This window comes from Balaenoptera acutorostrata, chromosome X (genome assembly GCF_949987535.1).
Source record: "Balaenoptera acutorostrata chromosome X, mBalAcu1.1, whole genome shotgun sequence".
Classification (NCBI taxonomy): Eukaryota; Metazoa; Chordata; class Mammalia; order Artiodactyla; family Balaenopteridae; genus Balaenoptera; species Balaenoptera acutorostrata.
The window spans coordinates 43343816-43370749 of record NC_080085.1 but is presented as its reverse complement, the minus strand read 5'-3'; the positions used below and the strand labels follow the sequence as shown (position 1 = coordinate 43370749).

The window sequence follows — 26934 nt, the reverse complement described above, 5'->3', positions numbered from 1 at the left end:
GTGGGATCTTCCCAGATCAGGGCTCGAACCCGTGTCCCCTACATTGGCAGGCGGATTCTTAACCACTGTACCACCAGGGAAGTCCCAAGGTTTTTTTCTTAAAGAGCACTAATTAACAAATCAACATCCACCTCACAAAAGGAGATCTAGCTGCTCATCTCAGGGCTCTGTACTGACACAACTGAGACACCATTTTTAACCCAACTAGTTAGGGAACACAGAGAAAGCATGTTGATCAAGTTTATGAATGACATAAAACATAGAGACTCAGCTAATCTGGTTTCAAACAAAACTAGAACCCAAAAATATCAACAGGCTGTGCTAGGGACCGAAATACAATAGAGACAAAGGTGGACCCCACCATACTGTATCCCAAGCACACAGCACCATGCCTGGCACAAAGAAAAGGGCTCAAAAAATGGTGAAAAAATAAGTGAAGGCAAGTTTAAAAATATTCAACAGGTTTAATGGGAGTTCACTTGAAAACTCCCTTAGGGACTTCCCTGGTGGTCCAGTGGTTAAGAATCCACCTTCCAGTGCAGGTGGCGTGGGTTCAATCCCTGGTCAGGGAACTAAGATCCCACATGCATGGGGCAACTAAGCCCACGCATCGCAACTACTGAGCCCGCGCGCTCTAGAGCCCACGTGCCGCGATGAAAGATCCTGCGTGCTCTGAAGCCCGCGTGTCACAACTAAAAGATCTCGCATGCCACAATGAAGATCCAGCATGCTGCAACTAAGACCCGACACAACCAAATTAATTAATTAATTAATTAATTTAAAAAGGTCCTTTAGCCAACACAATGATAATATTCCCTCAAACCAACACAATTTTCCAGTTCATAACGAAGTATATATTTTTTAAGGGAAGGTGGAAGTAAATATTATCATTGTGCTCTGCACTAATCTGACTGCATACAGAGGACCAAGTTCAAGTCCTAGGGGCCATGTTTTAAAGGACACATGAATAAACTAAAGTATATCCCAAGTAAGGCAACTCAGATAATTAAATATCTAGAAATCTTGTTATATGAACAACACTAGAAGGAGCACACAATATTTAGCCTGGAAAACATACTATGTGGCAGGTGCAAGCGACACGTTAGATAATAATTATAGTGTAGGGACTTCCCTGGTGGCACGGTGGTTAAGAATCCGCCTGCCAATGCAGGGGACACGGGTTCGAGCCCTGGTCCGGGAAGACCCCACATGACACGGAGCAACTAAGCCCATGTGCTACAACTACTGAGCTTGCGTTCCACAGCCCGTGAGCCACAACTACTGAACCCACGTGCCATAACTACTGAAGCCCGCGCGCCTAGAGCCAGTGCTCCGCAACAAAGACAAGCCACCATAATGAGAAGCCCGCGCACCGCAAAGAAGAGTAGCCCCCGCTCGCCACAACTAGAGGAATCCCCCGCACATCAATGAAGACCCAACGGAGCCATAAATAAATAAATAAATAAATAAATAAATATTTAAAAAAATAATAATTATAGTATAGACCATGATATAATGATAATATTAAATACTCCTTTGGAGGTAGCATAGCATTTTACAATTTACAACGTGCTTTCACACTGTGTCCCTACCTGTCCAATATCTGAATGGCTGGCAAGTAGGGAAAGGGTGAGATTTTTTTCTTTCTGTGCAGCACAGTGGTTAGAGATTACAAAGATAGATATTTCAGATCAAAATAAAGAAGGATTTTCAAACATTTCAATCTTCACGACAGTGAAATACCAAGAGCGGTAAGAGCAACAAGAAAGTGCTAGAAGATATAATAAGTACTATACGTTATCTGATTTAATCATCACAACAGTCCTGTGAGGTAGGTACCATTATCCCCATGTCACAGATGAGAGAAGTAATGTACACAGGGGTTAAATAATCTGCCCAAGGCTATAACCACAGCTAGTGAAGTATCAAAACTAGAATTCAAATTCAGGCAGCCCCACTCCAGAACCACTACATGTGGGGTATTTGGAACGATCACCCGCTGAGGTCACTGCAGGGTGAGTGGACTGCTAGCCTGAGTCAGAGGCTGGACTAAATCAAATGTAAGCCAACAGGATTCTAGGAATCTTAGATGACAGGCTAATTTGGACTGGAAATACAAAGTGGTGCCCTTCTGAAAGTGGTATGGCTCTACTACAAAAAAAAAGTAACTTTTTTTTTTAAAGCAATAGCTATTACTAGATCTTTTTTTTTAATTAATTAATTTATTTATTTTTATGGCTGTGTTGGGTCTTTGTTTCTGTGCGAGGGCTTTCTCTAGTTGCGGCGAGCGGGGGCCACTCCTCATCGCGGTGCGCGGGCCTGTCACTATCGCGGCCTCTCTTGTTGCGGAGCACAGGCTCCAGACGCGCAGGCCCAGTAGTTGTGGCTCACGGGCCCAGTTGCTCCGCGGCATGTGGGATCTTCCCAGGCCAGGGCTCGAACCTGTGTCCCCTGCATTGGCAGGCAGATTCTCAACCACTGCGCCACCAGGGACGCCCAAAAGTAACATTTTTAAAAGAAATATATAGTTTACTAGGAAGGTAAGGGACATTGCTGTCAAAATATTTCTTACACATATTTTTTAAATCTTGTAATGGCTGTTTATGTTATTTCCTTATACATCTGCTCTCCTTTGTTTTCGTGCAGAGTATTTTGACCATAATTCTATAATTTCAGTCTTATCCTAGATTTATGAGTGAGGAAAACAGCATAATGCAATGTGCATAGTAACTAAAAGAGCTATGCTATTGTGTGTTATGTCCACATTGCCCCTAAACTGAAAACAAACAAAAACACAGCAAAACAAGAGGGAAGGGATATGGGGATATATGTATACTTATAGCTGATTCACTTTGTTGTACAACAGAAACTAACACAACATTGTAAAGCAATTATACTCCAATAAAGATATTTTAAAAAAAGCAAAACAAGCAAACAAAAAAATACTAGCTCTAAAGCAGGTTGTTTGAGAGTGAAGGCAACAGGATAAGGCCCAAAGAGCTAAGACACCTTGGAGGTAGTGGTACAGTTCTCTACACATTCAGATCAGTTTTGGTTTCATCAAAATTTGCAGTTTGAAGATCTAACAGAAGATTAGTGTCATCATAACTGAATCACAAAAGTACCTGGGAATTATTTCCTATTTCAACCCCTGCCCCCATCAACTGATGCAACATGTATTAAACTCGCAAAGCTCACTCCACTTTGACAGTTTTAATTAACAAGTTTTCTCTGCTTGAACATAAATTGAGATTTCTATCTCTGGGGAAATAAAAGTAGGGTTTTCCTTCATTAAAGATTAAAAAAAGAAAGAAACCTGCTGTGTTGAAAGTCAGTTTAATAGTTGGTAGGCTGAACTGTCTTTGGGGTATGCAGTATATGATTAAAAGTAGAGAAAGAAGATAAAAAGTTGAGTCAAATCCAGATGTATTTCTGAAAAATAAGTTAGATAGAGAAAAATAAACCAAGGTCGTCACAATAAGCAACCTGTATTCAGAAGCAGCCAAATTATCTCAGACTTTTACCAATGGCTATGCTTACAGCATCTCAAGGGAATTGAGGGCTGGGTTGACTGAATAGCTCATTAGAAGCCTTAAGAAAAACAAAACCACGCCAATTCTGTAAAATAAAAGTATTCATCAGTGAAGGACATGACAACGATTTAACTCTCAGGATGTTCATGGTGACACTGGTAATGACAGACAACAACTGGAAACAAATGTACAACAAGGGATTGGTTAAATCAATCATGGTACAACAATACAATGGGGCATTCAGAAGTGTTATTGTAAATGAAGAGATGACAATAGAGAAATAGGTCCATGATGTAAAGATGAAAAAAGGTGGTTTATAAAGTGGTACAATTCATTTTATTGTTAAAGTTACACACACAGCCTAGAAGCCTACACACATGGGTGTTAAAAATGTTCTCTCTTTTTAAAATTTGGGATGTTAAATTTTTCTTTGTCCCTTATTTGTATTTTCTAGTTTTTAAAAACTGGTTACAATAAAAAGGAATGACATTATTTTTTTTAAGAGAAGAGATGGATTATCATTTCCAAGGGACTTAGTTACACTAACATTCTACATTCCCTTTGTAGCTTTACCATTTTAGGACTCTATGAAAGGAAAAACCAATGAACTGTATGGTATCCACTGGAGAGCAGGAAGGAGTCACTGCAGCATCTTGTACATTAATGGGGCAAAACTCTATTAGCATAAAACAAACAAACAAACAAAACCTTCCTAGAAGACAAAGGCCCTGCAAGTATAGGGTGGAGACTCCCCACCACTTAAAGCTATAGAGTTCTTTCCTTTCAGGATTTTATCTTGAAAGCAATATTCTTCACACACACCCCACCACCGCCCCACAGTCCTTTTTTTTTTTAATAAATTCTATCTATTTATTTATTTGGCTGCGTCGGGTCTTAGTTGCGGTATGCGGGATCTTTCGTTGTGGCACGCGGGCTTAGTTGCCCCACGGCATGTGGGATCTTAGTTCCCCGACCAGGGATCGAACCCTCATCTCCTGCATTGCAAGGCGGATTCTCAACCACTGGACCACCAGGGAAGTCCCCGCCCCACAGTCTTTTAATGCCAAATGACTTCCACACAAAACCAAACCAGTCAATTTGATGCACAATTGGTAGGTGGAAGGACAGGAGAGAATTAAACACAGTGGTATTGGTGGGGGGAGAGGGGATGATTTTATTTTCTACTTCTTCCATTTCAAGGTAGAGAAGCTTCTGTTAGAATAACATTTCTGGCCTCTTTCTACCCCCTTACTTACTCCTCCCCATGGAAAGAGCTACAATTATTTTCTTGAGAGATTAGACAACAATTTATAAGAACAAATTGGTGTTAAATGTAAATTTCAAGGTTGGTCCATTGTAACCACAGTTTAAAAACAATTTATCTGCCTGCCCATCCATCTATACATACTTAAAAACATATGCACAGGCACGAGATACGTGCTTAAGCAACACTTGCTCTCTGGCTAATCCAGGAGATTAGAAATCAAAAGACTTAGATAAGTAGCCTGTTCCGTAAGTGGAAGTTTCCATGTCTGTGCAAGAAAAGGATCTGCCAAAGGAAGGCACAGCAACACAAACGGGTCCTTAACAAATCCCCATTTCAATGTACAGGACCTCTCTCCATCTTGTGCCACACAGAGCTTCCGTCTGGTGAGCAGAAAACCATGCCAGCTCAATGAACTGTCACCAATTTCTGCATGTCATTTGGAGTACAGAGGGGACATCTATTAAAATCCTATCCATCTTTCTCCAACCAGCTCAAATGTCACCTCCTTCCTGAGCCTTCCCTCTTCCTCACCACAGCTGCAAATTACTTCTTGTCCTCTTAAGATTCTAAGCCCTTTGTTTCTACCACTCATTACATATGACTTTATGTAGAGTCGCGGGGGTACAGGTTCTTTCACTATCAGTAGATAATAAGCTTCTTGGTGGCAAGGTCCAAGTCACTGATTTTTATCTGAGCCATACTGTCAACACAGTGTCTTCCACAGTTATTCATTAGATGTGCACAGGACTAAAACTTTAGAACTTACATAAGTTTAAAAGCATCTTCCCTCCCCACCCCCTTAATGCAAGCATTAGAGAATAGCCCTGAAGTTCCCCCTTAGAGACTTACCGGTGACAGCAGCAAACTTTAGCCCAAGGTATTTAATATTTTTGCCTTCCTCAGCTTTTAGCTTCATGTACATAATAGGGTGAGATATCACCCACCCACAGGAGCTAGCCTGATAAAACTCTCTAGAGCAGTGTCATCTAACAGAAATATAAAAACATGTTAACTTCATGTCAACTTTAAATTTTAACTTTATGCCAGCCACATATGTTAACTTTAAATTTTCTAGAAGCCACGTTAAGAAAAGTAAAAAGAAATAGGATGAAATTAATTTTAATAATAGATTTTATTTAACCTAATATATCCAAAATATTATCACTTCAACACGTAATCAATATTAAAAATTATTGAAATACTTTATTTTTTTTATCATACTAATTCTTTGAAATCCAGTGGGTATTTTCCACTTAGAGCGTATCTCGATCCATATCAGGCACTTCTTATTAGCTATAAAAGCTAGTTATTTAACCTCTCTTTACCTCAGGTTCCTCAATTTTAAAACGGGAATAAAAATATTCACCTTATAGCACTGTACTGAAGTTTAATAGTATGTGTAAAGGGCTCAGAACAGTATCCGGCAAATTGTAAGGACTCAATAAATATTAACTACCTGTAGGAAGTTAAATAAATAGTTCTACGTTCCACCCAAAATAGCTCTGTGAGTTTCATTTTTCTCATCTGTAAAATAACATAACATGGCCCACTTTGTAAGGTAATTATGATAATTTGAGATAATGTGTGTAAAGAACTTCTTATGTTGTTGTTGTTATGACAATTTACAAACCTCATACCCTTCCAACCTCTGTGGTTCTATCAATAGCATTGTACCTTTGGATGTTCTTAATCCTCAGTAAAAGATATCTATAATATTTTTAAAAATTAACTACTTTTATCATTAACATCCTCCATTTACTTTATGAAGGAACTGAGCATATGAAGAAACTAAGTATATTTCCTAAGTTCATAATGCAAACCAATGCTGGTTCTATTCCCTTTTAAATACTCGTCTATTAAATCATGCAGGGCAGCTGGGAGCAACGGAAAATCATATTTTTTTTACCCATTTAAAATTCCAAAGTGCTAGCCAAATGGAGCTTGGGAGTCAGTCCAAAAGGCAACATTCTTCAAAATGGTAGCTTAGAGAAATGCCATCCAGCTGTATTATACTAACGGTCCTTTTACCCTACCACTTCCTTTAAGCTCCACCCCCCATTTGTGTAATATTGCATCCATGTTAACTGGTGGAGAAGTATAACTCCTTGAGTTTTACTCTGCAGTATTTTAGGTTATTTTTGTTGCTTTTTTTTTAGATAACTGGTGAGGTTGAATATTCTTGCAAAAATTTGCAAAATGCCCAGCACCTAAGACTATCCAATCTTGACATACTTGATTGTGCTCTTCAGGAAAAGCAGCAACACAGAGGAGATGGCAGAACTGAAGGAACAATAGCCTAGAAATCAAGAGACCTGATTTCTGGCCCAGGGTTTATGATTAAATCACTATGTGACCTTGGGCAACGCACTTAAACTCCTGAGCTATATCTCAGTTTAAGATAAGGTCACCTGCAGTATTTAGGATTAAGAATTAGAACACCAGAGCAATAACTGAAAACTGCATCAGGTTTTAGCATTCTTGTTTATCTATCTTTAAGTGTTCTGGCAATAAGTTTCCCTTGAAAAAATTAGTATTGACAAAGTTTGGGAATAATTTCCTTTAGTATCCAAATAATTAGAATAGCTAGAAAAGCAAGTAAGGGTCATTTATCTGATATTTATGCTGCTATCACTGGAATCCAAACAATCGTCATTATCTTCCAAGGTTAAGAATTACAGGACATCAGCATAAATACAAAGGGGCATCAATGACCACCTCCATGGATCTCTCTCAACCCCAAATTCCCTGGTTTCTCAACTTCAGCACTGCTGACATCTTGGGTCAGATCATTCTTTGTTGTAGGGGGCTGACGTTTGCTGTGGGGGGCATTATAGGATATTTAGCAGTTTCCCTGACTTCAACCCACTAGGTGCCAGTAACATCCCCCACAGTTGTGAAAACCAGAAATGCCTCCAGACATTGAGGTGACCCTCAATTCCTTTGTAATTAAGCTTATACAGAGACCTGCAATTTTCAGTGTGTCATCTGCTTATGACACAGCTTCATTAATATGACATGGAGTAATCAACGTCCACTGGCAATCTGGATTCTCAAAAGGCATGACCTTATCAGTAAATTTGCGTTTAATACACATACAGCGGAAAATACTTTTGTAAAGTGACCCATTACACTGCAGAGCTTATATATATATCTTTTTCAGAGCCAAAACAATGTTTTCACACAAATAGTGATTCTGGTAGCTAATATTTTAGATTAAGATATTTAAGTTTTAGAGCCCATGATATTTTTCTTTAACGTTAGAACCCTGGCTTTAATTTACTGATCAAAGTTTCCAATAAACTATCCATCACTTTATTCTCCTCCAACAAATCCCCTTGCTTCCTCTTACTCACTTAACTGCTCACAAGTTCTGGTTCCCAGTGACTGGGCCCTATACCCTGTCATCCACCTTTTCATCTAAAGTTTTGACAGAGGGTTATTCTACTTCTTTGGGATTAGAACTGGGAAGGAGTACTAATGAGAGCTTATCAGCCATAAAATAATAGGATCAACCAAACATATAAGGAATATCTTTAATGCGATGGGGACACAAAAACAAATACATATTAGACAATGAAAGAACCACAGAATAGAAACAACCACAGAAAGAATCACATCAACCACATGCCCAAAGTCATTCAGCGAACTCATTTGATAGGCTGATAGTAGAACGTTCAAGTTAAGGGTATTCAGATTGCAGTTATAGATGAAAAAGTAGAGTTTAGAGCTAAGTTTATGGGTTTGGGACTCAACACCTGGAAGGTAGGACACCAACATGATGATGGTGGTTACCACTGAGGAGGAGGTTGAAAGGGAACTTTCACTTTTTACTCAAGATGCTTCTATATTATGTTTTTTAAGATAAACATGTAATCATGTGTTACTTCTATAATTAAAAACCAAAAGAGGTGAAGCCAGAAGAGAAGACAAAATTTCACAGGGAGAGAATATAAAGGGAGAAAAGGCAAAGAACACTCCCAAATACGGATATAATTAGGGGGCAGAAGGAAGCAACAGCAGGAGAGGCAGGCAGAAAGAGAACTAGCAGAGTACAACAACTCTGTGGGCAAGGGAGGGAAGTTTCAAAAAGGAACTGAACTGTCAACAGAACCAAAAAGGAAAAGGGGGAGAAAAATAAGATGGCAGAACAGAATTTAGATCTGAAAGAGGCTTCTTAAAAATCATAACCTTCTCCCTATATTTTGCCACTCAATCTTTGAGAAAATTGAGGCCCAGAAAGGTTAGGCTGCTAGCTAGATAGGTATTAGTAGCTAGAGGGCACAGCAAAGGGAGACCACAACATGTTTATGGATAGCCTAGCGAATGGGTCCAGTGGAAAGAAATAAAAGATACCAGAAGAAAAGGGGGGATAATTGGATACGTGCTACCTGGAATAGACAGGAAGAGATGGGACTGAAGACAGAAGCAAACAAAAATAATACAACTTTTCCTCTGAAGCGGGATAACTTGTTTCCTTTTTCATTTGGGTTGTTAGATTGGGAGCTCAGGGGACTCACTCAAAGTACTTGGGTTTCCCCAGAACTTCACCCTTGGCACCTTTCCCCTCTCAAACTATACACACACCCTAGACTCCATTTACCATCTTTACATGAAAGACTCCCAAATCTCTATTACACAGCCCAAACCCTCTCGTAAGCCCCAGACCTGGGGGAGATGAATCTCTGCTTGGATATCTATAGGCATCCAAACTGAAATCTCCGTCTCCACAAGTCTACTCCTGCTCCAGTGCTCTTTGTCTCAGTGGAAGGCCCCACATGATGAATGATATTAGGCAAATTACTGAACATCACCTCTCATTATAGCTTTGTAAGCAAGATGAAAAAAAAAATTCACTGGATGACAATAAAGTTAGAGTCACAGCTGTTAGAGCAGCCTTACTCAGTAAGTGTCCCTTAATGTCTTAATGGTAAGTTGTACGTCTTCAATTAGCCTCGTTCAGCTCTATGCCAAGTGTAGCAGTCACTTGTAGACCACCTCCAATCATTCCTACCTCCTGGTGTCCATGCCTTTGCCTTGAGTGTGGGTGGACCTGTGAGTAGCTTCTAGCCAACAGAACACAGCAAGGATGATGGATGTCACTCCCATGATTATTATAATTCCTTCTTGCTGTGGTGACATAGAGACTTTATGGTTTGCTGGCCTTGAAGAAGTAAGCTGCTATGTTGTAAAGTGCCTTTGGAGACGGCCATGTAGCAGGGAACTACAGGTGGCCCCTAGGATCTGAGGGCCTCAATCCTACAACCAACTAAAGAACTAAATTCTGCCAACAGCCATGTAGGCTTGGAAGAAAACCCCAAGGCCTCAGATGAGACTTGTGGTCCCAACCAACACATTGATTGCAGCCTGAGAGACTGAGCAAAGGACCCAGCCAAGCCATGACAGACTTGACCCACAGAAACTGTGAGATAATAAATGGGTATTGTTTTGAGCCACGAAGCTTGTGGTAATTTATTATGCAGCAATAGAAAACTAATACACCAAGCAATATTTTATTAATTACTTGGATAAAGATATTCATAAAATATGTATAATAATAATGCAAAAACTAACAAGACGAACAAGAAATAAAAATTTAACTACATTAATGTTTAAGTAAAAGCCTAGATAGAAAGGTTTTTGTAAATAAAAATAATTAAAAAGAGAGAGAGAAAGAGACAGACAGAGACATACTTGGAGTAAGAAGTAGGCCTTGGGCTCATTACAAGCTCATAGTAAGATGTAGCTGCCAAAAACTCAATACTATTTGAGGCCATATTAATAAGTATAATGGACAAAACAAAAGGAGAGCAGTCATATCGTACCATATGAACTGGTCAAATCAAATCAATAACTATTTCCTGGGTGCTTCTATTTAAGGCATTAGGAACATGTATGTTCCTGTCCCTCAAGTGTTTTCCACTCTATCTGGGGAGCTAAACATTTCAATAAGTTAAACCATAATAAAGATTTTAAGAAGCAGCTTAAGACAATGATAGAAAAGATATTATACGGCGGGCATTAGAATTCATCTGGCAGTTAGTTAAAGGCAGTAACAGAAGCAGAAGTTCAGAAGAGGGAGACAACACGTCATTATCAATATTATGATTACTGTTTTGCTGATATAATATAAAAGTGAGTGTATTCAACACTGGGATTCAATTTCACATTACTGAGCACAAGCTCTCAAATTTTGAAAAGATGGAGGTAAAAAAAACCATTCAGACAAGCTGTGCTATTTCAGGGGTTTTTTAGTGACAGATAACACTACATTTTACAGATGAGTAAATATTGGCAAAGGAGGGTTAAATAATTTGTTGATTATAACCCAGCAAGTCAACTGTACTGAGAAGCAGATTTTCTCTTAGTCTAGAATGCTAATGAAAACTCACATTACCTTTCTACATTACAATGGCTACTTTTGGTTAACAATGTTTTCACTAAATAATTTGAAATCCTGAGTTGTCCTTTACTCTTCTTCTCCCTCCAAAGTTGACCGGTAATCAAGCTTTGTCATGTCGTCCTTTGTGGTGGCTCTCACATTTATCCCTTCCTTTAATTCCCCCAAATTAACATCTTATATCCAGGCCCTCACACTGTTCTGCCTGAATCTCTTTCAGCGATCTCCTAACTAATCTCTGCAATTCCAGTATCTCCTTCCCATCTGCCTTACATAGTTCTAACCATGACATTCTCTGCAAAAAGCCCTTCAATTGCCCCCCTCCCGCCCCCATTGCTTGCAGAATGAAGTATGGATCTCTTAGTTTGTGAGCCAGAGTTGGATTCAAGTCCTGGCTCTACCACTTCCTGCTATGTGACTTAGAGCCTCGTTTTTCTCGTTTGTTAAACGAGGATAATACCAACTGCCTCATATGTCTTGGTTTTCCTGGATCAGTCTCTGTCTAGACCAATGCCATTTGATTAAAAGTGTCCTGGTTTTGACATTAAATAATTTGGTCAATAAAGGGTTGTTATGAGGATTTAATGAGACAATGCATATAATGCATATAACAGGCCTGGCACGACACTTTCTTTTCTCATTCTCTCAAATGTACCTGGTACTATGCTGCCTGAAATCATATCTCTAACATCAACAACTATAGAAGAACCTACCCCATACTACCCGGTCTACCTCAGGTGCCACCTCCTCACCTTTGCCTAACTCCTATGGTATTCTAAACCTCTCTTATCATGTGTATCTAACACTAGCTTGGGTCACGGTTATTTCTACACGTTTTAACTTACTCAGAGATGAGCTGTGGGGAGGACGGTGTTTACTTCTGATTCCTCTTAGTCCCACTTGTGACACCTAGCAGTGTCTTTCACACAAAAGATACTCACTAAATTACTTAAATTTAGGAAGAATCCAGAATTTTGGCCACAAAATTCCATTTCACTTATCCATCGACTGTTTATTAAAGCCTTCTGCTTTCTTACTGCCTTGAGATCGTTTCACTTCCTCATTAGTACCACAGCAAGGTCACTAGAGCCAGACTGCCTTGGATCTAGGCTCTATCAGTTACCAGTTAAAAATGCATGTAACAGGACTTCCCTGGTGGCACAGTGGTTAAGAATCCGCCTGCCGAGGCAGGGGACACAGGTTCGAGCCCTGGTCCAGGAAGATCCCACATGCCGTGGAGCAACTAAGCTCATGCGCCACAACTACTGAGCCTGCGTTCTAGAGCCCATGAGCACAACTACTGAGCCCACGTGACACAACTTCTGAAGCCCACGCGCCTAGAGCCCATGCTCTGCAACAAGAGAAGCCACCGCAATGAGAAGCCCACGCACCGCAACGAAGAGTAGCCCCCACTCGCCACAACTATAGGAAGCGCGTATGCAGCAACGAAGACCCAGTGCAGCCAAAAATAAATAAATAAAATAAATTTATTTTTAAAAATGCACGTAAGGCACTTGGAAGAAGCACACAGCAAGTATTGGATAAATGATAGCCGTTATTATGTGACCTCAGTCAAATCAGAACACTTTACTATGGAGTGAGGCCTCTCAGCAACATTTTCTACACAGGGCAGTCAACTTCTGGCTCTCAGCAGATACAAAGTCCAGCCCATTTGTCGCTCAGGACCTTCTCTGTCTTTCTAGGATTTCTGTTTCTTGTCCCAGTTTCCCCCTCCTTTATGCCTAGTCCAAGCTGGGGCTGTTTCTTACAGCTTCTCTGATCACCAGCAAAGACAAGAATCTTCCTGTCTGGTTCTCTAAGCATAACTTCCAGGTCCAGGTTCAGGTTCAGTCTAAAGCCACACTCCAGGCAACTCCTCATGCTCTATGGCTTCGCCAACCAGAAACATCTCTCAAAAGTTGCACTCTTTATGATTCCAGTCTTTCTACACCAATCTACAGCCTGAAATTGCTTAGCCTTTCTCACTCCAGCCTCTGCCACCTGCCCAATTACACATACAATTATACATCCTAGAGTAAAACATGTCTTGCTTCTTAACCCATTTTTAAGTCTTCTACCATCCATCACCTGGCTAAAATTCCAAATATTAGAGAACGAGGGTCAGTTAAGACTGGCTAGTGACTCGTCTCTACGTGCACACAATTGAGTGAAGGAAATATTCATTACACCAAACCAAGAGGACATTCAGCTAGAAATTCCGTTTCCCTCTTGTAGCTCAGGCAAAAGCCTTCTTTTGGTGGGGGGAGAGCGGGCTAAAATGAGCCTGAAGCGTTTGAGGATTTAATTTAATCAAAACTTTATTACGTAAATATAGTCAACTTAAATCTTCTCTGCTTCAAACTTAAGACTATACCTGCATTCCTCCTCGGGTCCTTAAGCAAAAAGCTCGAGAGATTGTAGCCTAGCATTCACTTACAATATTTAAACAAGTTGAACAAGAACAACTATTTATGCAGACACTGAGACACTTAATTGTTTAATTGTGGCCTAAAATACAATTACTATGCAACTTAGGTATTAAAATACCCACAGATCAAAACTAATGACATAATTAAAATGGCTTCATCAAAAAAAACAACCTAACGAAATCCTGATTTTTACCTAATTTTATCTCACTTTCTCAGCATTAAGCTTTAAACACAGCCACACCCACCCCACACCACCCCCCAAGCCTCCTGGTCATGATGATTCCCCGGTAGCTTTCCGAGGCCTTAGATTTGCCCAAACTCTGCCTCTGGTGCTTCAGACCTGACCTCTCACCTCAACCACTACTACACCTTTTATTTCTTAGTATAATAGTGTCAAGAAAAGAATTGTGTGGAATACAGGTTTTATTTAAAGTTTATTATTTAAAGGCATTATAGCTTGTTGTAAACAAGTCAAGCAGTATAGAAAAGTGTCAAGTGAACATGAAAAAACCCTAGCCATCCCTAATCCACAAGTAACAACTGATAATTGTTTCATGTGCATCATTCCAGAAAATGTCTATGCATATGTAAGTATACATATTTACAGAGTTAGATCTATCTACCCTATAACTCTCCCCTTCTTTTTGCTGTACAGATGGGATCATACAATACCATTCTGCACCTTTCTTTTCCCACTTAAAATGTATCTGGGACATCATTCTCTGTCATTATATAGAGAGGTACCTTACTCTTTTTAATGAAATACATTCCATAGTGCGTATACACCGTTATTAATATAACCAGTCTCTCATGATGGACATCATGATTATCGACAGTGAAAAAATGGCAACAATGAGGCAACTAACATCCTTGTAACATATACTTTTGTGCAGCTCCTTTTTAGACTATTCACCCGGACAAAAGGTGAATTTTACATTTTGATAAGGACTTCCAAGCTGCCCTCCAAATGGGCTCTAACAATTTATACTCCCACCAACACTGCACAGAGGGTGGGCTTTTTAAAATCAATCACCTGGTCTGAAGTTCCTGCAGCTCAAATAGGGAACTAAATATTTAACACAAAAATAGCAGCACACTGATGATTTTTTTACATCTTTTACTTTATTTAACACAGTCTAGAACACCAAGTACCATGGCTGGTGGCAGTCACACCTTGCTGTGATTAGCCTGATTAGCCTTGCCCCATCCAAATGCAAATTCAGAGGGTACTATTCCTCACAATTCATCCAGCTCTTCAATAACGAATTCTTTAGGCTCTTTAGGCGCAGAGATTTCATTGAGTGAATTCAGCATAGAAGGGAAACCTATACTGCTCCTGGCAACACAATTATCTCTAACACCAGAAGTACTACATAATGGTGTGATATAAGGTGGTTTCCACTCACCCATAATTAGTTAAAGGCATTGGCAATGGAGGCACACTTTGAATATCTAAGAAATAAGTACATTAGCGTATTCATGGCACGGGATGATCTGGCTGGGAGATTTTGCTAGTTTAACAGTTTGGGTTTTTTTCCCCCAGTGGTAGTGAACATCTGTAAGCATCACTGCACAGAATCTAGTGAATCGCATCTAGAATAACACTTGTTTAACATTTTACATTTTGCAAAGCACTTTAGCATATCTTACCTTCTTTCATCTTCATGGCAATCGTGGCAGGAAGGCCAGGCAAGTATTACTCATTAAACAAAGACTCAATGAACCCATAGTATGTGGCAGGCACTCTCTGCTAGACAGCTGGTATGCAAAGGTGAATGAGACACTACCCTCTCCTTCACTGATACCCTGCCCTGTCCAATCTATCTGCAAAGCCTCCACACTGCACTTAAGATACTTCGTTACATGGCCTACAAAACCCTGTGTACCAGCCCCTGCCCACCCTTCCAATTTCTTTCTTTCTTTTTTTTTTTTTTTCCTTTGGCTGTGCCACGCAGCTTGCAAGATCTTAGTTCCCTGACCAGGGATCAAACCTGTGCTCCCTGCAGTGGAATCGTGGAGTCTTAACCACTGGACCACCAAGGAAGTCCCCACTCTTCCAATTTCATCCCATGCCCCTTTATATCTCCTTCACTATGGTACAGCCCCCCTGGGCCATGCTAGGGAAGAATTCAGGTTCTTTCCACCTCAGGGATTTCCACTTTGTTTCCTCTGCCTGGGATGCTCTTCCCCCAACTCTTCACCTGGATAACTCCGGCTTATCTTTCAGTCTCAGCCGAACTTGTCACTTCTTCCCAGACCCTCCCTCCCAATAAATTATGTCTCATTTATTATTCTTTTCCAGAGGACATTATAGCACTCATGACACTTCACAATGAAATATTTGTGTATTTATTTGTTTGCATTCCAACTCCCCCATATGACTGTAAGACTTAGGAGGACAAGAATCATGACTTTTGGGGCCACTACTATACCCCCAGCACCCACCTAACGCAGTGCCTGGCACATGGCAGACGCAAAATCAAAAGTACTAAACAAAAATAGTCAATGCCTTCAAGGGATATACAGTATAGTGGGGAAACACACAAAGAGAGGAAAGGCGGATTTTACCAGAGGATGGGCAAGGTTTCAGGAAAGGCTATAGAGAAGAGATGACCTCTGAGCTGATGGCTGAAAGATAAGTAGACGTTTGCCAGGAATGTGACCTACTGAAATGCTCTAAGGCCACCAAAGGTGGACTGCACGTGGGGAAGAGAAAGGACCATGTGATGCCACACAGAATTTTGGCTTTGATGTCTGGGTAGATGGTAGTTCAATTAATACAGCGAATGTAAGAAGAAGAGGTTCTACTATTATTATTTATTACCAGGGTCCAGAACCCAAGGAAAACAAGCCCTTGGCAGAGTTGGGCATTTGGATGGTGGTCATTCCCCTGCCAACCTGCTTCTCATCACTCTCAAGCTAAACAGGAAAGATCATGATTTCAACCTGGGAACATTCAGTGCTTAGTCATAGGTGGCCAGACGGCAGGCCAGGCCAAGGAAAGTCAGAGGAAGGACCACTGACCTTAGTACAGACAGGGCCAGGGGGTTCCTATACATCTGAACACTTTTTATGGCCAGGAGATGTCAATGATGTAATTTAGTGTGCTTATCTTTTTGTGTGGGGGCCAGAAGAAGAAAAGAAGAGGTGGGGAAAAAAGGAAAAAAAAAATTTTCAGTGCCCAGAATATCTCACACGCCTGATAACATCTATTTCATTGCCACTAGATCGTCCCTGTCCCGGATTTATTTCTATGTTGCAATTTCTGTGATGCTCTTCATGGAAGTAGTCAGGGCAGAAATCCTAAATAAACACAGTAAAATGCTACCTCACCCCTGAATGGTATTGGGTTGAAAAGCATGAAAATATGTCATTACTAAGGGGGTTACCTCATCCTATTAACTCCTCAACAGCTTCTCTGGTCTGACCGCAGGGCTATAAATACCTGCGTGTTAACAGAAGGTAGGAAGAAGAAGAATCTGGCATTTGTTGCCACCCGTAGTGAAACTTTCTAGACCCCCCTCCCCCTGCCCCGCCACACAGAGAACAGCGTTACATGAAACAGGAAGCTTTGAATCATAATTCTGGTTAAAACCTAAGGAACCTATAGTTTATTTCAAAAATGCTAACAGAGGCACAGGAAAAAGAAAAACACATCCTGGAAATCTCAATGACGAAACAATGCTTTGGGGGAAAAAACCCTAAACTTTCCAAAGCAGCAATAAAGTAGGAAAAGCAATAGTAGGGAAAGACTAACACTTAGCAGAAAATTATAAAATAGCCAAGCCTGGGGGAATGGGGGCAGTGTAATGCAGTAGGGCTAACAGACTGGCATTCCCATGTGACAGCTGTATGATCCAGAATGAGTCTCCCTGGGCCTCAGTTTCTTCCTTTGCAAGATGAGACACTGGAAACAGATCACCTCAAAAGATACTTTCCAGTTGAAAGATGAAAACTCTAATTCAAAAAGATACATGCACCCCAACGTTCACAGCAGCACTATTTACAATAGCCAAGACACGCAAGTAACCTAAGTGTGCATCAACAGATGCATGGATAAAGAAATACACACACACACACACACACACACACACACACACGAATATTACTCAGCCATAAAAAAGAATGAAATAAAGTCATTTGCAGCAACATGGATGGACCTAGAGATTATCATACTAAGTGAAGTAAGTCAAAGACAAATATTATATGATATCACTTATTTGTGGAATCTAAAAAATAATACAAATCAACTTATTTACAAAACAGACTCACAGACACAGAAAACAAACTTATGGTTACCAAAGGGGGGGGAATAAATTAGGAGTATGGGATTAATAGATATATGCTACATATATAAAATAGATAAACAATAAGGATTTATCGTATGGTGCAGGGAACTATATTCAATATCTTATAATAACCTATAATGGAAAAGAATCTAAAGCTGTATACCTGAAACTAACACAATACTGTAAATCCACTATAGTTAAATGAAAAATAAAATAAAATGGGGGGAGGCTTCCCTGGTGGTGCAGTGGTTAAGAATCCGCCTGCCAATACAGGGGACACAGGTTCGAGCCCTGGCCCGGAAAGATCCCACATGCCGCGGAGCAACTAAGCCCGTGTGCCACAACTACCGAGCCTGCACTCTAAAGCCTGCATGCCACAGCTACTGAGCCCACGTGCCACAACTACTGAAGCCTGCGAATCCAGAGCCCATGCTCTGCAATAAGAGAAGCCACTGCAATGGAAGCCCGCGCACCGCAACGAAGAGTAGCCCCCCGCTCACCGCAACCAGAGAAAGCCCACGTGCAGCAACGAAGACCCAACACAACCAAAAATAAAAACAAATAAAATAAACTAATTTAAAAAAATAAAATAAAATAAAATGTGGGGGAACTCTTCATTATAAATGAATTCTAGCTTAAAAAAAACAGAGGGATGATAAAATTAGAAAAATTATCATTTTTCAACAATTCAGGTAAAGATCGCCAATTAATGCTAAAACTACTGGATGAATGATTTGGGAAACAGGATATTCACAAGGTCTTAAAGTACCATACCATAGATTTTTTAAATTAATTATCTATGAAAAACAGAACCTCAGCAATGAAGAGATATGGCAGACACCTCCTTAATAAGTGATTACCTTAGCATCACCAATAATGGTATAAACTGACATTACATGTCTTCAACCAAAATGTAATGCAGTGGGACACACACAACATCATCTATGTAATTTTCTTGCCAAAAGCACAGAACTGGAATCTAATCTCAAGAAAACAATCACACAAAGCCAGACTGAGGAATGTTTTACATGACAACTGTCCTGGACTCTTCAAAACTGTCAATGTATTGAAACAAACAAAGGAAAAGGAACAGGGGATTAAAGGGACAGATAATCAAATACTTCCTCCTTGATTGGATACTAAATGCCCCCTCAAGAAATGCTATAAAAGATATTTTAGGATAAATGAGAAAAATGTAATTATAGGCTATAAACTAGATAAAATTATTGTATAGATGATAATTCCCTGAGTGTGAACACTATTATTCTTGTGTAGGAGAAAGTCCTTGTTCCCCTGTTCTTTTTTTAATTAAAATTTTATACTGAGGTAAAAACTTTATTTGTAGATTCACATGCAATTGTAAATAGCACAGAGTAAGGCCATATACCCCTTGAAGTATGATTATTATTAACCCCATTCTACAGATGAAGAGGGTGAGGCCCAGAGATGAAATAACTTGCCCATAGCTATCAGTGACACAGCCAGGATACAAACCCAGGGAGTCTGTCTCCAGAGACTACACTTGACCCCAGAGGAGACAGTTGAGGCTTTTGGAGCTTAGGGAACTCTGGCTACCAACTGGCAGAGCTGGGTTCAGATCCAGGTGTATCGGATTCCAAGGCCCATGTTCCTTCCACACTGTATGCTTGGGAAGGAATGACTGGCTCTTACAGAAAAAATTTCTGAAAGATTGGTTTTAGTTACCCCCTATTCAACGTTTTCCATCATAATCCTTCTACCCCGCTCCCATTCTGCCCCACTGAGGAGTTGTGGAAGGGCAATAATGCAGAGAGACAAAGAAGTCATTTCTTGTACCTGCTGGAGATGAGACACACAGATACTAACGTTTTGATCAACAGAACAGAACCAGATGGCTTTTCCTAGGTGATGGTGGTCCAACTATCAAGCCACACAGCCATCTAGATTTCACACTGAAGTTCTGTTATCAACTCACTGACTGCTTTGTGATGCTCCCCTTGGCCCCCAAGTGTTAGCTAAATCACCAGAGTGTTTACAAATACACCGTGATGTGCTTAAAAAAAAAAAAAAACTGCAAAGTTGAAACTTACCTCCTTTGTATCTGAAGCCAACAGAACAGTTTCTCATTGCAACTGTTTTATTTTCACCCTTACCCTGACATATTTTGCCACTTCACCTTATTATGTAACTCCCACACTAAATTAAGTGTAATTTCTCCATTTTTGTACACTTTCCCTGTCCCCAATCTCACTCTCAAAAGAGTTTTTGGAGTCAATAGGAGAGACAGCCAAAAATTACAAGAGTACTTGAGGAAGTATTAGTAGCAAAAAACTGCTCTAACCAAATCCTCAGGAGTTTGGTTGGTTTTTTTTTTTCTTTAATTTGGAGGTAGAGGGGGCACAGAGAGGCTGAAACAGTTGTCCAGAAGCCCACACAATTCACTCCTTGTTGGAGGCACTGCTATTTTATACCTCACTTCCAAATTATTAAAAGTAATACATATTTATTACATAAAATTTGGAAAGTAAAAATAAAAGGGAAAAAATATAAATGCATCCTACTACCTGGGGATAGCCATGTCAACAACTTTGGATAATTCCCATCTATTCTGTATTTATTGTCACATTCATAGGTATTTTTTTTTGAAATATATTAGATTTGGTTTTTACTGCAGAGCACACATATCAGGGCAAAGTGCTACACACACAACTACAAATCATTTTTGGGAAAAAATGCTATAAAAAAATAAAACTGCAACTGCTTTAGTTACGCAGTCCCAACTTGAGAAATCCACACTGGCAAAGGTGGATATACACATTCATAGGTATATACGTAACATGTAAAGACAGAGATATACACAAACCTCCACTTAAATTGAAGACAGAAAAGGAATAATCCCATACTCTTCCATTATGTCCTGAAGATTTTCCTCAGCATTGGTCTTGATTTTTAATCTGTGGACCTGCCATAATTTACTAACATTCCCCTACTATGGAAATTGTCTTCAGTTTTTCACCATTTATAAATACCTTAGTATATAAAGCTGTGTACATATATCTGATATTTCCTTCAGAAATTATACCTTTAAAAATTAACAAGGAACCCATGTTATATACAGAAAAAATGGAAGATACAAAAAAGTAAAAATAAAGTCAACCGTAATTTATTTTTAAAATACTTGTGTGACTATCCTCTTAGACTTTTCTTTGTACGAAACATACATGGACACAACACATATATTAATATGGGACCATACTATTAGTAAGAAAAAGTAACAGTTACTAATAATAGTTATCATGTATTAAGTACTTAGCACATGCCAGGTACCGTGATTTTCTGATTTAATCCTTTCAACCGCACTATATATTAGCTCAGCAGTTCCCTAACTTGTCTGCACATTGGAATCACCAGGGGCTTCAAAATTCCCAGAGTGCTGCATCTCATTCCCAGAGATTCAGATTTAATCGGCCTGTGTGAGGCCTGGGCTTGGGTGGGCTTAAGAGATCCCCAGGTGATCCTAATGGACATACAAGTTGAGAACTGTTAGGTTCGCTGCTATTTTATCCCTCTTTCAACAGATGTGGAAGTTTGAGGAACACTAAGGTAAGTAACTTCCCAAAACCACGAAGCTCATAAAGCTGGGATTTCCATCCAGCTCTTAAGCCCAGAGGCCACACTGTTAACTACTGATAATTTGGGATGTGCTTCCCAACCCCACCATTTAACACCATATCATGAAACTATTTCTATGTTAATAAGTATAACAACTCCACAGTATCATCATTTTTAGTAACTATAGTATTGCATTGTATCAATGCATCAGAATGCAAGTGTTATCAATTTTCCCTAGTATAGAAAATGCTGCAATCGATATCCTTATTGATACGTCTTTGTGCACATCCTTCATTATTTCCTTAGGATGAGTTCCAAGAAAAGGAATTGCAGGGTGAAAAGGTGAACACGGTTTTTAAAGCTTTAGATGAATATTGCCAAATTGACATTCCCACCAGAAGTGTATGCAAATGCCTGCTCCCTCGTGTCCTTGCCAAAGCTGCGTTTTGTCATTCCTTTTTAATCACTGCAAATTATATTGGAGAAAAGAGCAGAATGCCATTTTAATTCCCCCTTTCTTTGACTACTACTGAGATAGAACATTTTTTCATGTTTATTGGCCATTTGGATTTCTGCATATGTATTTTCCTACTCCCATGCTTTGCACATTTTTTCTACTAAAATACTTGTATTTTTCTCATTGAGCTGTTAAGTCTTTATATATTAAGGATAATGAGTCTTTTTGCAACTGTTTCCAGTTTTCTCATTAACTTTATGGTTTTGTGCAGAAATTTTAAATTTTCACAGTTAAAACTTCATTATTCTACCTTTCATATTATGCATGCAAAGACCTTCCGTATCCCAAGATTATATGAGTATTCTGTATTTTTTGTTTCTTTATAATTTCTTTTTTTAACTTTTAATTCTTTAATGCAGCAGTTCCCAAACAGGATTACACATCAGAATTGCTTACAGCACTTCTTTAAATGCTCAGGTCTTAAGACTGAATCACAACTGGGGGGGATGAGAATTGAGCAGGAATTTTTTTTTTAACATCTTTATTGGAGTATAATTGCTTTATAATGGTGTGTTAGTTTCTGCTTTATAACAAAGTGAATCAGCTATACGTATACATATATCCCCATATCTCCTCCCTCTTGCGTCTCCCTCCCACCCTCCCTATCCCACCCCTCTAGGTGGTCACAAAGCACCGAGCTGATCTCCCTGTGCTATGCGGCTGCTTCCCACTAGCTATCTATTTTACGTTTGGTAGTGTATATATATCCATGCCACTCTCTCACTTTGTCCCAGCTTACCCTTCCCCCTCCCCGTGTCCTCAAGTCCATTCTCTACGTCTGTGTCTTTATTCCTGTCCTGCCCCTAGGTTCTTCAGAACCATATATATATATATATATATATATATATATATATATATGTATATTTAGATTCCATATATATGTGTTAGCATACGGTATTTATTTTTCTCTTTCTGACTTACTTCACTGTATGACAGACTCTAGGTCCATCCCCCTCGCTACAAATAACTCAATTTCGTTTCTTTTTACGGCTGAGTAATATTCCATTGTATATATGTGCCACATCTTCTTTATCCATTCATCTGTTGATGGACACTTAGGTTGCTTCCATGTCCTGGCTATTGTAAATAGAGCTGAGCAGGAATATTTTTAAAAGGCAATTCCGATGCACCAGCCTCCTTTATTAAGAAACCCTATTTTAATCCTTCAAAATTTACGTTGGTGTCATTTTTCCAAGTTACTTCAGCACATTTGTTAAATAAAGCATTTCATAAGCTTGAAATGCTACTTTTATCCTCGTTGGTAAGTTCCGTGAGAGCAGAGCCCATACCTGTTTTTACTGACCACTGCATCTCTAAAGCTCAGCATAGTACCTGGTGCACAATTGGTGCTTGATGTTAATTGAATAAATAAATGACACCTGACAACACAAGTCTCCACTCTCATCCCGCCCTAAACTGGCTAGTATTCTCTTCAATATTTCCTTGACCATTAGACCAATGAAACTGATGTTATTAATGATGACCCTGAGTTATCAAAGATATTAAATTATGCTCAGTACACTCTGTTTAAAGTGGCCAGGAAATGTCTTAGAGGACACCATCAAACGAAGTCAAAAATAATAATGTTAGCCATGTTTAAGAGGCATGGGAATTCGGATCCAATTATCCATGAAGGAACTAGACAGGACTGACCCAAGAGACTAACGACACTTGGTTTCCTCTAGCTTTTAGAGTTCCTCTACTAGATCCAGAGATTGACTCAGAGCTCCCTTGAGCTGGGGACAGACCCACACATTCTCTCTTCCACGAGTCCATGGAAAGAAAATTGGAATAGGGAATCAGGAGACCTGGGTTTTAGTCCTATCACTACTATTAACCTGTTTGACCGTGGGTATGTCACTTAACCTCTAGGGGTTTGGCTAGATGTTTTCTAAGGATCTCTTCATATCTAAACCTCTACATAAAGACCCAAACAGACTACTACAGGGCAGGCCTTCCAAGGACAACCTGAAATTCCCTCCACAGAACAGGGTGCCAGGCCCACTCCAGGCTATAGCAAATAATAATGATAGCAGTAGAAGTAGTAGTAGTAGTAATAGTAATGGGAGTAGTAGTAACAATAACAGCTATTGCTAAGTTTTACTAAGCACTTATATGATAGACAATATTCTAAATGTCTTACTCCTAATAATAATGGCACACATTTATATGACACTTACTATGTTCCAAGTGTTTTGTTTAATATTAACTAATCATCACAACAGCCTTATAAGGTGAGTTCTATTGTTATCCCCATTTTACAAAAGAGAAAACTGAGACACAGAGAGATTAAGGGACTTGCCCAAGGTCTCACAGCTACCAAGTGACAGAACCAACGGAGTTGAACCTAGACCCATACTTTTAACTACTCTACCATACCGCCACCCAAACTATCATTGTACTATGCTTGTCACTTCAGAGGTTGCAGAAAACAAGGAACGATTGCAGTTACTTCTGTGGAATACCCCCCTCTTCACTAATGCTAGAAAAATTGTTTTCCTCCAATGTAATCTTAAGCAGATCGGATTTCAGGGCCTGAGATAGCAAAATATATTACTTATTAAGAAATTATGACATTTTTATTAAGAATTGTTATCCATTAAAATGTTTTTATTATAAATCATTAACTACTGATGACATTTCCATTAAACAGAGAGAAAACACACAAGCTCTTTATGCATCATTAGGAACAAAACTTTAGCTCCCCACTTACACAAACTCTAATTCTATACTTTCAGGACTGTCTTTTAAACATTGACCTGACAGCTCACAGGTGTCTCAAACAAAACAGGCCAAGCCAAACGCGGCACACTAACTTCCCACAGTCCCCATGCCCCTCTCGCTACCCAAACTGGCTGTCAACCCAGGCTCGGTTCCTCCCTGCATCTAGCCACAGGACGTTTCTAGAATTCATCCCATTCTCTCTATCCTTGCTGCCCCTGCTTCTGCTCAGACCCTCACCATCTCTTCCCTAAACCACTATACCAGAAACCTCCCAACTGCCTCTTGGCTTTCATTCTCTCCGGCTCCAACCCCACCTCAACATTGCTGCCAAAGTAATCTTTCTAAAACAAAATCTGATTATGTTACTTCCCTGTTTAGAATCTTTGTCTTCGGGATAAAGTGTAAAATCCTTCCTAGGACATACAAGGTTCTTTGTTATCCAGTCTCCGACTACCTTCCCTGCTTCATCTGAGGTCGTGGCCCACACATCTCACACGAGGCCAACAGAGCAACTTGGAAGTTCCCAAACAGTGCTTCTCTGTCTGCCCAGAATGCAATTCTCTCAGTTGCCCATCTGGCAAACTCCCACTCATTTTTTTTTAGCCCAGCTCAAAACTCACAGCTCATCATGCTTTTCTCTGGACGTCCATCGCATTTTGCATCTCTCCCTATTATAACACTTATTCAACCTGACACAATTATTAGTTTGTATGTTTGTCTCCCCCATAAGAGGAGGAACCCTCTAGAGTTCTGCATCTTACTCGTCTCTGTATTCTACTTGTTGAATGAAAGAATGTCTCAGGATTTAAACAAGAATATGCAAACTCCTCCTGATAAATGCCCATTGTGTGAGTCAAAGCAGGGATACAGGCCGAATCTCACGTCAAAAAGTATCTTTAAATTGACAACCCTCACACGTCAAAAATTCTTGTTACGGCTGTAACCAACAGGAGACAGTTTTAAAAGATACATTAGACCACCAACAAACCTACCTATTGAATATTTATGGACATTCAAGCTCCTTTCATTCTACTGCATGTAAGTGGCCCTTAACCTTTTGTGGGTCACAGACCAATTTGGGTAGTGTTTGTCCACCATTTCTTAAACCCATATTCCCTTTTGATAAACATGAAAATCCCACACCCCCCCCCCAAAAAAAAGGAACTTTATATGTGGTAAGAATTCACAGGTTCACAAGAGATATAGTCTATCAGGCAAGACATCACTGAGCTTTGCTCTCAAGTCATTCCATAATATTAAAACAGGCATTTCCCTTCCATCACCAAATATAATCATTATAATGCTAAATATGCTTTAAAGTCTTTACTGGGAAGAGGAAGTCAAGGAGGTGCTGACATCTGTCTCCCCCACCTTTGAAAACCTTATGATAGAAATTTGCCGGAAACAAATAAAAAACAGAAATATGAAAAAATATCCTTCATCTCCTCACCTATAACCCCCACGAGCACATGTTCAAATGAAGGGAGTTCTTTGAAAATGCTCCCGGCACTACATTTTCCCGCTACTCCTACCCCCCCACACACACACACCCCTCCACCCCTACTTTAAAATAATCCGAACTTCCAGGTAGCGGCAACTCCTTTTAAACCAATATGCTTTGTCCTGGCAAAGACAAAGGGTTAAATTAAAGAAACAGCTGCCTGGCTGCCTGCCACTGGCTTGGAGGGTTGGGTTGGGATGGAGAATGAAGGAGGAAAAACCAGTTGGAGGCATAAGTGCTAACATCTTACCCTGCCACATGGCCATCTTGATCCTATTCTCTCCCACGCTGGGGTCACAGGCTCAGAGTTTCCCGGACCCCCCAGTTTTGTAGGGAGACTCCACTGGGATGTAGATGGAACAGCAGCTGTGTCGTCTTGTTTTCTGCAAGATGCTCAAGCCCAGAACCTGAAAATGTCAACAGGAAAACAAATACCTAAATGAAAAACATTCAAATCCTTGAAAATCATCTCCTGTCCCTCTCTGGACCTCTCTTTCAAAGATAAGCAGACATGGACAGTGTTAAGTTTCCACCTAAGCAACAAGGTATCACTGAAAAAAAAATGCGGAGATCTTGAGTCAGTTAATATTGCCCTTGAGTGCTGTCCAATTCTGCATGAATCACTGGATCTTCAGTAAGTGGGTTTCAGAATCTCAAAGGATGGGTGGTTGGATAAGATAACCATT

At 39.8% G+C, this 26934-nt stretch overlaps 1 protein-coding gene across 2 annotated transcripts in view; it reads right to left on the bottom strand.

Moving 5' to 3' along the window:
- CLCN5 (chloride voltage-gated channel 5) overlaps positions 1-26934 on the bottom strand; it is a 155013-nt gene that overhangs the window by 126075 nt on the left and 2004 nt on the right. For both annotated transcript variants that reach the window (XM_057538113.1, XM_057538114.1), the window contains exon 2: positions 26499-26655. In XM_057538113.1, coding sequence (XP_057394096.1) covers positions 26499-26514 — 16 coding nt within the window. In that variant the 5' untranslated portion in view covers positions 26515-26655. The remainder of the gene's footprint in view (positions 1-26498; positions 26656-26934) is intronic.